This window comes from Kryptolebias marmoratus, linkage group LG20 (genome assembly GCF_001649575.2).
Source record: "Kryptolebias marmoratus isolate JLee-2015 linkage group LG20, ASM164957v2, whole genome shotgun sequence".
NCBI lineage: Eukaryota > Metazoa > Chordata > Actinopteri > Cyprinodontiformes > Rivulidae > Kryptolebias > Kryptolebias marmoratus.
Window position 1 is genome coordinate 23,688,751 of NC_051449.1, and position 11,582 is coordinate 23,700,332.

At 39.6% G+C, this 11,582-nt stretch overlaps 1 protein-coding gene across 4 annotated transcripts in view; it reads right to left on the reverse strand.

Moving 5' to 3' along the window:
• Window positions 1-11,582, reverse strand: part of crtc1a (CREB regulated transcription coactivator 1a) — an 83,914-nt gene that overhangs the window by 38,626 nt on the left and 33,706 nt on the right. For all 4 annotated transcript variants that reach the window (XM_037981895.1, XM_017431365.3, XM_017431366.3 and 1 more), the window contains exon 5: window positions 6,598-6,692. In XM_037981895.1, the coding sequence (XP_037837823.1) occupies window positions 6,598-6,692 (95 nt within the window). The remainder of the gene's footprint in view (window positions 1-6,597; window positions 6,693-11,582) is intronic.

The window sequence follows — 11,582 nt, forward strand, 5'->3', positions numbered from 1 at the left end:
TTTTTTCTTTTTATTTTAAATCCTACTCATCTGGTAGTCTGAGAAGTCTGTCATGGTAATTTGAGTCTTGTCGGACGTCTGGGTGGTTCAAAGTAGGTGAAAGGTGTGGGCCGCAGACCTCCCAGCAGAGGCTGGATTCACCGTGAGCACGAAGCAAGCAGGTGGATTTGACTCAGCAACAGGTGTTGACTCAAGCTGTCTGGACCCTCGGGCCTTTCCACAGTAAACATGATGGTTGCAGTTTTTGACGGGTAGCACCGACAGTTAGACATAGCTATCTAGCCGTGCTACGGTAGGTAAATCTGACGAAGTAGCACAGATCGTCAGAACAACGGTCCCTGCTTCAGAGTAGGGCCAGCCGGGCCGGTGTTCTTCTTCTTCTTCTTCTTTAGATTTTAACGGCAGCCTGCATCCATTATTGTTGCACTACTGCCATCTCTTGACTCCTAATATCTATACCTCAAATTCTCATAATGAGCCCAGTAATTTTAAAAAAACGAAAAATCTTCTTTTTCACTTCATTACTCTTTAACTGTTCTACTACATTCTCAAATTTCAATTCTCTATTAAGACCTAATTCCATTTTTAATAATCTTCTTTGATTTACATATTTTCTACAACTAATAAAAACATGTTCCATCATTTCTACAATATCACACCAACTACATAAACCAGTAAGATGTTTCCCCATCTTAAAAAGAGTTCCATTCAAAAAACTGACCGGTTCTTATTCTATTTATAATTACCTCCTCCCTCCTACTTATTCCTCTAATCCTTACTATATCAACTCTATTTTGTATCCTATATAAATGCCTTCCATTTATTTCTTTTTCCGCCCTACTTTTCTATATCGTCTTACTTTCTCTCCAAACTATACTTTTGCCTTTAGATTTAGATAACTTTATTGGCATATCAATATCTTCTTTTTTTAATCGCCTCCTTAGCCAGCCTGTCCGCTCTTTCATTCCCCAAAATACCTACATGAGCAGGAGTCCAAAATAATATTACATTTTTATTTTGTTCACTTAATCTATGATTAACAGCCATGACCTCATATAATATATTTTGATTATTATTTGTACTTCCCTTTTCAATACTCAACAATGCAGATAATGAATCACTACAGACTATTGCTTTATTTATATTAATATCCTCCACCCATTCTAAAGCTAATAAAATAGCACATAATTCTACTGTATATATACTCAGATAATTAGATGTTCTTGAAAAATGAATCTTTATTCAGGAACCACTACTGCTATACAAGTTGCTTCATTTTTTTGGGTCTCTCGAACCATCAGTATAAATTTGCAAATAATCATTATATTTATTCTGTATTTGATTATAAAATTATTGGCAAATATCTGTTATATTCCTCTTCCTAATATTTAATAATGGTCCATCTACATTAATATATTCCCACGTCCATGTAGGTCTGTTGGACTAAATTCTTTGTTATGTACATTAAATGTTTTTGCTCTGTCGTCCCCAACCCACCCAGAACTATTCATTTGTTCCTTTCCTCTTTCCCAACAAATTTCTAATACTTTCTTAACTGGATGATCTTCATTATGTCCTTTTAAATTTATCCAATAATTAACCATTATCTGTTGTCTTGTAATACATGGCATTTCTCCTGATTCTACTTGTAAAGCACATACTGGAGTTGATTTAACTGCCCCTAAACAAATTCTCAATGCTCTGGCTTGAATAACATCTTATTTCTTTAATCTCGTTTTAACTGCAGAGCCATACACCACACTCCCATAATCTTTTCTTGACCAGATTAGTGACACAAAAACATTTTTAAGTGATTCAAAACTTGCAACCCATGTCAACCCGGCTAAACACCTCATAATGTTTAGAACCTTTTTACTTTTTTCCATAATATGGTCTATGTGATTTTTCCAAGTTAGTTTTTGATAAAAAACTACACCCAAAAAACGAAAACAGTCAATCCTTTCAAACTCTTTCCCATATAAATACAACTTTTTATCTACCCCAATTTTTTATTCGTAAAAAACATTACTTTTGTCTTCTCTATTGAAAATTTAAAACCCCACTTTACCCCCCACTTACTTACTTTATCTATGCCTTCCTGTACTGTAGTGGAGATGACGAAGACGAACCCAATGCGCAGACTCATTGTAAAAAGAAAAACTAATTTTCATAAAGTAAAAATGAACAGAACAAAACAAAAAGCTGACAAGGCAGCAAACCAATAAAGAACAAACTAAAACGAGAACTAAAATGAGAACTAAAACGAGAACAGAAAAACTAACAGGAAGAGGACCGGAAACAAACAACCAGTAACGACAACAAACAATGGACCAGTGAGGTATGGAAAGAGTGACTGGGTTTTTAACACTGAGGATAACGAGGTGAGTGGAAACAGGTGGAATGATTACAGTCAGGACAGGTGTAGATGGGCGTGGCTGACATGGAAGTGAGTGACTGGGGAAGAGTGAAATGAAACCATGAACATGAGACAAAAACAAAAGGCACAAACAACCAAATAACAGAATAGAAACAAAACCAAAACACAAACCAAAAAACTAAAATAAAAATAAAACAAACCAAACCCAGAAAAAAGCCAAATCACCACAGTTCTACACTTCTCCCCCTTTTCCATAATGCTCCACCATCAGCAAAAAGTAATTTCCCAAAACTAAAAGATAATTCTTTAAAAATATCATTAATCATAACTGAGAATAATGTTGGGCTTACCACACTTCCTTGAGGGGTTCCATTTTCTATTTTACATGGTTGTGAAACATAATGACCCATTTTGACTTGAAAAGTTCTATCACATAAAAAAGCTCATAACCAATTAAATATAATACCTCCTATACCTATCTGATGTAATTTAATCATTAACCCTTCTCTCCATGACATATTGTATGCTTTTTCTACATAAAAAAAACAAAGCAACGACAGTTTCCTTATTAATCTGAGCTTTTCCTACCATCATCTTCTAAACATACAATAGGATCCATTGCTCCTCTCCCTCTACGAAAACCACTCTGATAAGGAGAAATTATACTTTTTGACTCCAAATATTGCATTAATGTCTCATTCACCATTCTTTCCATCAGTTTACACATATTAGACGTTAAAGTAATCAGTCTGTAGTTTCCAGGATTACTATGAACCCAGCGGACATCATCCGCAGTGTTGCTCTCTCCGCAGAGGACGAACAGAAAATCCTTTTGGAGTTGCGGAGAGAGCACCCGCTCTGTTTCCGGGATGGACCCTGTTTTCCTGCTGCAGTCCTCACCTCAATTCACGGTCGCCGTCGGCAAAGGAGGGCACCGACTGCAGCGTTCACCATGCCTCCGTCAGCTGCAGCAGCCCTCACGTCACAGTTTGTCGCAGTTGCCATTATGCCCTCGCCTAGTCTGGAGGAGGAAGAGGAGAGGGTTTCTCCATTCTTGGGAATGCGCCTGACCATCAAGCCTCCATCGTCCAGATGGTGGAAACCCAGACGGATCTTCCGGCCTCTAGAATTGCTGGCCACAACACCCACCACGCCTCCGTCAGCCACGGCACCCACCACGCCTCCGTCGGCCACAGCACCCACCATGCCTCTGTCGACTGCGGCAGCCATCTCGCCTACCTGTTCTGTCCAGTCACCCAAGTTTGCCACTCACAGTCTCGTCTCCAGTACCGTTCATGGACTCTCTTACACCGCTCACAGCCTCTCAGCGCCACCTGCAGTACCTTCAGTTCCGCTCTCAGCACCGCCTGCAGTGCCCCCAGCCTCTCTCTCAGCACCGCCTGCAGTGCCCCCAGCCTCTCTCTCAGCGCCGCCTGCAGGGCCTTCACTGTTTCCACAGTCTCCAGCGACCTCTGCGGAGTCCCCACAGTCTCCGGCGACCTCTGCGGAGTCCCCACAGTCTCCGGCGACCTCTGCGGAGTCCCCACAGTCTCCGGCGACCTCTGCGGCATCCCCACTGTCTCCGGCGACCCCTGCGGCATCCCCATAGTCTCCGGCGACCTCTGCTGTGTCCCCACAGTCTTCAGCGACCTCTACAGAGCCTGCAGAGCACTAAAAGCCTGCCAAGCCTGTGGTCGAAGGAGTTTGGTGCCACTGCCTCTGCTCCACCGGCGGGTCAGGTCGACGCCGCCGTCCCAGCTCCACCGGTGGAGCTGGGACGTCTTGACAAAATCCACTTTTCTTTCAATTATTTTATATGGAATACCTTCTTTAATCAAAGAAAGACACCCACCCCCATTTCCTTCTTTTCTATCATATCTTACTGCAATATACCAATAAACTCTGAAATCCATAAAAGGCTTCAGCCATGTTTCCTGTATACAGATTATATCAGGTTTTTCTTCCTTCTCATAAGTAAACTGTTTAAAATCTTGACCATTTGACAAAAGACTCCTTGCATTCAATTGTAAGAATAAGATTATGATAAAAAATTATCCACGTGATCCTTCTTGACTTGCTTGACTACATAGTTCCCCCCTTATATCTTCTCATCGAAAAGCCTTCAGCTGGAGTAGAGTAGAGCAGGGAATAGGTTTTGAATAGGAATATTTTTATTAGCAGAAACATCCGATCAGCAACTGTCTGAATGTTAAAGTGCTAGTTCAGTTATTTTGAAGAGACTGAATGCTCAGTTTAAATTATGGTTCTGATAATATTTTGTTCAGTGCAGATGTTGTTTTTTTACTGTAGCTTCTTGAGGCACAAAGTGTGAATGGATTCAGGTTTTTAAGCACATTTCTCAAGTTTGCTAAAAGTTATGTGAGTTGATTTAAAAAACGTCTAAATGTGGAGCACTGACTGACTTTTGAAACGACAGTGGAATATTTAGTTTTATGTTATTTAACAACATGACTGTTTCAAATCTTACAGCAGAAAGTATCAGTATGATGATATATAAGTGCTGTGTCAGTTTGATGTCATTAAGAAAAGAATCATTGAACAGGCAGAGCTTTTTACTGACAGTTTAAGATGAAACTGAACTAATCTTCTGCTCTGGAGCAGCAGGTTATGAGTTCAGTCTCTGTAACCATGGTGATAACCAGGTTAAAAGAAACCCTCTTTGTTGACTCTGAAAACTCAAGACTTCCAGCTCATCATAGCAGCTAAACTGTAAACCTCTTTTTATAGTTCACGCCTCCACTGACCGACATCAGATCCACATGACACCTGAACTGTTTTTCATAGAAGGCTGACCTATATTTATTCCTTCCACTGTTTTAAAAGTCATGTTTAAACCGTCTTGTATCTCTGTGAGTAAGATCTGTATTATTGTAGCTACAAGAACTGTAATCAAAACTCAGGACTGGTCATTTAAGAGGTTTTTCTACCAGCTGTTTAGTGGTTTGTTCAGCATGTTTTGTTGTTGAACAAATTAGGCATCAAAGGATGGTCTGAACTGAAATGACAATTTATATCTCCTAAGTGTTTTAAATATTCAGTGTGCACATGTTTTATTTTGTAATTGCATATTAAATGATGAGGCTTTTTGTTAAATTTAAGAGCTTGTTTAAGAAAAAAATGTCCTTTTGTCCTTAATGCACCACAGAAGATAAGCCCTCCTGCTGCCAAAAAAGTAGTAGTAACTCTGAGTAAGTCCATCTGTATTTGAGATGACTGTGGATTTCTGGGATACTTGGTAACAAACACATAAAGAACTATGAGAAGAAGACTGGAGCAAACTGGGATGATCAAATCTCTTCACTGAAGTGATCTCCAGAGATCACTTAAAGCCAAGTTGATATAAATCCTACATGGTCTGGTTGATGTGTTCCATTAAGAAGCTGGAGCTGAAACATGAATTTGAAATTTCAAGGATATATTGTGCTGAGACCTGCAGAACCAATGCATCATCTGCCTCTGTCACCAAACAAACCTATAATATGTCCCATCAAACCAGCTGAGGCAGTTTGTCAATGGGCTGTGAATGCTGGAGACTAGTTAGTGACTCAAAATTGGAAGAATACAGGCAAATATTTTGTTGCTGTCTCAAAACTGTATTCTAGGCGGCACAAATTATTTTATCGCCTAGTGAGCTACCACCTTAAACTGAGAAGGGTTCAAAACAAGTTTAAGATGCCCGTAACAATTCTGTGATTACTTAAAAAGAAAAATTGTCACAGAGATTTTTAAGCACATTCAAAAAGATAAAAGTCAGATTTATCTGGAAACAGTAATATCAATAGATTTGGGAGATGAATATTGTCTTTGTCACTGTTTGCTTTAGCAACACCATTCACTGCAGCATTCGTCATGGTTCTGAGATCATTGGAGTCAGGTGGAACCTCTTGCAACTCCAACTCTCACACTGTCTGATCTTCATTGTATTCTTCATCTAATCTGTTTTCCTCAGGGGAAAAGTCTGACTGTCTAGATGAAAATACTTCTGATGTTGAACTTTGTCAAAATTTGCTCATCTGTACAAATGCCAGCTGATCACCAAGACACTCACTTCCTGACATGACCTCACCAACCCAAAAACACATCATGAAAAATTTGCACTTTGTGTGGGCATAGTTGTGTTTTTATTACCACTGTACAGTTGTTAGTGAAAAAAATATACCAATGGCTAGTAACTTTAACATATGGTAAAATTTGTGTACCTCGTTTTGGATGAAGCTCCTGTGACCCTCCAATGAAGGAGGCCTGTTGAGCAGGAGTTAATGTGCTCTGATGCAGTGCTGAGTCAGAGTTTGTCCTACAACACACAAATCACACAGAGATATCTTACATGGTCAGAATGTAAGGAATGAGAAATGTTTGTAAAAAGCCAAAATAATATTTAGAGGTGAGCCATAATTTGTGCAAAACAGTACGTCTTGTCTGAGTCCACATTGGCCAGTAGTTGAAGTGCTGTTTAAGCTTAGTTTCAGTGACTAAAAGTGTAAATGTAACATGTGCTCTTTGTAACTTCATCACTCCTGCTATCTCTCATCTTCTTAATTACAATTTTTACCTCAAACCAATAATTTTTAAAAACAAATAATCTAAACTTTATCAATTTACACCTTTCCAAACTTATATGTTTATATGTTTGTGTAAAAGTTATAAATACTTGGTATCTTACTAGTTGTAGTTAGGCTTTGAACAGCCTCAGTTTGGAGTTTTTATCTGACAGGACTGATGCACTAACAGTTGCACTAACTGGATTGCTGCAGTTTATGCAAATACTATAATTTAAACCTTTCCACCACCATCAATTTTCATAACATGGTTATTTTAGCAGAAATTTTATAAAATTCCTGCTAAAATTCAAATAAGCTGTACACTGTTGTTCACACATGCAAATAAGAATTCAGAATTCTACATGAATAGCATTTGACATCGGTGAAATGTCTTTAAAACAGTGATTATGGGAACCACGTTGAAATTGGATTTGGAGTCTTTTTTCCTGCACTCAGCCAGGGTGGACCCTTTTTTCTTCCCCCCATCTGTCCTTATTTTTGATTGTCTTTCTCTCTTTGGAGCCTGGAGCTACTGGATGTAACTCTTGTCAATCGCGGGCCAGTTGTGTACCTGGAGAGTCACTGACTCGGCCCAGCATAGATGAAATCCATTAATTTGGCTGTTTGGATTCACCATTGAGATGTACCAGTGAAACTTTTCAAGGCCGGCTTGAAATTACGGCATCGGCCTGACCTAAAAAATTCTGATATCTGAATCTAGCTCCACTGAGTCAACATTGGAAGGCTGGCTATCTCAAAATTCTCCTGGAGGTTATGTGAACTTGATGCTCTTCTCCCATCAGTTCCCCTCCCCCAGGACACCTGTGGATCTGTCCCGGCTAGGTCCAAAGGCCGGCTGATAAAACTTTCCATTCCTTTCAAAACTATGGAAGTGAGGCCTATCTGGAATCAGTATCCTTGGGTGTCCTGCAACCATCGCCGTCACCCCTTTGTTTCCTCCCTCTCTCTACACCTTCCCAGCTCCATCCCTCCCTCCTCCTCTGATGTTTAATGTTGCTCCCTCCCTTCCTCCGTCCCTGCGTCCCACTTTGTCTCATTAGCATAGTTGAATTAGCTTAATCTATAACTGAATCAGCATTAATATAGTTGAATTGGATGAAACTTTAGTTGAATTAGCATAACAAATGTATAGTTGATCATAGTTTATCTGAGTCTGTTCAGCTGAGGTTCTTAAATCATAGTTTAGTTTAGGTTAGCTTATTATATCTTTGTTTTGTTTATTATATCTTGTTTTGGTTTTCCTCAGTCTATTTTAGTATGACTTAGTCAATTTTATCCTGACTTTGCTTACTTAAATTTATTTTTATTTTTTGGAATGTTTTAAATGTTAGTCGGCCTTCGGTATGCATAGTTGGCCTTCCGGTACCATTAGTCTATTTTTTTAGCTTAGTATATCCTAGTTTTTATCCAGTTTGGCTTTAGTATGACTTGTGTTCCTTGCTTAGTTTTTCATCTCTTTATGTCATGAAGGGGGGAGACGGAGGCCAACCCAAAACGCAGACTCATCGTGATAAAAATAAAACTAATTTATTAAAGTAAAATATAACAAAACAAAAAGGCTGGTGTGGAGCTGAAACATGACAAAGCAAAAGCAAAAACAAATGTGACGTGGTGCATGGAGCAAGGTAACAAGAAGAAAACAACGAGCATGACGTGAACCAGAGGAATGACCGAGTGCAGAGTGGTGAACAGAGACTGAGGGAGAGATGAAGATTGACTGCAGCTGTGACACACAACAAGGAACAGGTGAGGTGGGCGTGGCAGGCATGAACCGTAAAACTACTGGGGAGGTGAAGGTGACAAGACATGGACACAGAAACCAAAAAGACAGCTGAAGCAAAACAAGAACTACAAAGAACAAAACCCAAAGAACAAAACCCCAAAACACCAGAAACTGTGACACTTTATGTTACTTTTAATCATTTATTTCATTTAGATTATCTGAGTTAATGTTTTAGATAAGTTTAGTTTAGCTTGTTATATTGTTGTTTGTGTGTTTTCATGCTGTAAAGCACTTTGAACTACCTTGTTGCTGAAAAGTGCTGTATAAATAAATTTGACTTGACTTAATGGCAAGAGCAGTTCACTTTGGTCGTAGCTGCAATTGCTTGTCAGTAATTTTAGGACTGAATTCTATTTCTCCGGATGGGTCGTTCAAAAAGCTATCTGCAACAAGTAGGATATTATTGATAATAACCTTTTCACAAAACCCACTTTAAAATGGTGACAATATGCTTTTTACTTTCTTACTACATGTGACCCCCTTGTGAACTGTGGGAAAACACAGAGCAGTCATGTGAATGTGATTTAGTTTAGTTTAGAATGCCTTTTCATCTTATCTTTATAGGGCCTCGGGGTACAGGGGGCCAGAAAGTCTATTGTTACCTCATGCTTTGCTATCTCCTCTTGATCAGTTTATCTTAATCCTTCTGTTCCCCCTTGACCCCTCCTCATCCTACAAATGGTATAAGAAGGGGGAGCTATCTGTAATTCTTCAGACTCACTCTGTTGACTCACCTCAGCTCAGTGATTCTCAGCTATATAGCTTAAATAAATTATCCTAAGACAAAACTCTTCGTTGTCCTCTTTTTTAAAGAAAATTCCACAACAGTCATTTGGCAAAGTAGAACTATTTCTGTTCTTGGGAGTGCGGCTTATGAGCACAGTAACCAGCTAACTAGCATGCAAGCTAATATGGTTAAGCTCTCTATGGTGGAAAGCAAGAAATGTGAATACTTGGAGGCATACTCTAGACATACTAATATTTGACTCGTGGGCTGCCAAAGGGATCAATAGGTCCTTGGCCTACAGAGTTTATGGCTGAATTTGTTAAGAACTTGTTGGGGCTTGGGGAAAAACCCAGCTTAGATAGAGCATGCCGGGCTATGTGGTAAGCCGAGGGATGGGAATCTGCCACAAGCGATGGTCATCAGGATGACACAATCTCAAACCAGGAATACTATTCTAGCTGTGCTGGGGAGGCTCTCCTCTTGCTGCACAACAGGAAAAGGGTGTATATTTTCTCAGACTTTACACCAACTGTGGCCAGATGGAGGGCAGCTTTCATTGCTGGTGAAGGAGAAGCTCCCTGGCTGTGCTAATGTTAAATATGGCATCAGGTACCAGTTACCGTACACATCTCCATGTCCATCAGCCAGACCCATTAGTTTGAAGACCCAAACCAAGTTTTAAAGTTTGTACACAAGAAAAATAAGAATTTGGACATGGAAATAGCTTAACTTTTGGGCATGTTGGAGCTCCTTTTACTTGTCTGTGTGGCTGCAGCTGAGCACTAAACTTCAAATGTCTAACATCAGCTGTGTGCTGGCCTTATCTCTGGTTACAGTCCTGATTACAACACTTACTTGGATGTATATGACATCAGTGTTTATTTAAAATACAGAGGTCAAGATTTTTATTCCTTTTTATTTATTTTTAACAACTATTGTACTTATTTTTTCAACTCAAAAGGACATCACTGACTGATGAATGTACCATAATCAAACCTTCTATGGTTTGTAGCATTTTTTTCTGCTTCATAGATTTTTTATTTTTTTCACGTGGGTCAAATTATTTACTCATTCCCTCATTTCATAATACATTATGTTCACACTACAGATAACAACAAACTTTGGCTTCGCTTTGATGTGGGGAGAGGTAGCAGGTGTCACTGGTTTGATGCTTCTGCTAGGAGTGAAGGAAGGGGTGTCCTTCCTTGGCCCTCTTTTATTTGCTCTCTACCTTCTCCCCCTCGGGTCTGTTTTTAGGAAACATGGTATTTCATTCCACTGCTATGCTGATGATTGCCAGATTTATTTTCCCTTGTCACAAAACAATACAGTCCAGCAACTTACACACTGTCTTAATGACATTAAAGCATGGTTTTCTCTTAATTTCCTTAGCCTAAATGAGAAGAAGACAGAAGTTGTGTTGTTTGGACCGTGTTGCTGTTCCTCTCTCATTGTAGATCTTGGCTCACGGTCATTTTATCTCAAGGACTGTGTCACCAACCTGGGGGTGAAGTTTGACTCTGATTTTAAATTCGAAAAACAGATCAGCAGTGTTGTTCAGAAAAGTTTTTATTAGCTTCGTCAAATATCAAAGGTCAAACCAATCCTAGCAAGATCTGACATGGAGAAATTAATCCACGCTTTTATTACAGCTCGTCTTGACTACTGTAATGCACTCTATGTAGGCATTAACTAGACGTCTCTTGTCCGTCTGCAGCTTGTTCAGAACTCTGCTGCTCGTTTGTTAACTCGGGCCCGTAAGCGTGAGCACATTACTCCCATCTTGGCGTCCCTTCATTGGCTCCCTGTGCACTACAGAATTAATTTTAAGCTCCTGTTTTTTGTTTTTAAATGCTTGAACAGCTTGGCCCCACCATATCTATCTGAGCTGCTTCAGCCTTACTGCCCGCCCCGATCCCTAAGATCAGCTGATCAGTTCCTGCTGACAGTCCCTTAAACTGGGCTGAAGCTCAGAGGTGACAGAGCATTTGCTGTTGCTGCTCCCAAGCTCTGGAACAATTTACCCTTGAGTGACCCTCTCTTCCTGTTTTTAGGTCTCTTTTAAAAACACACTTTTATTCTTTGGCTTTTAACACACCATGAGAAATAAAG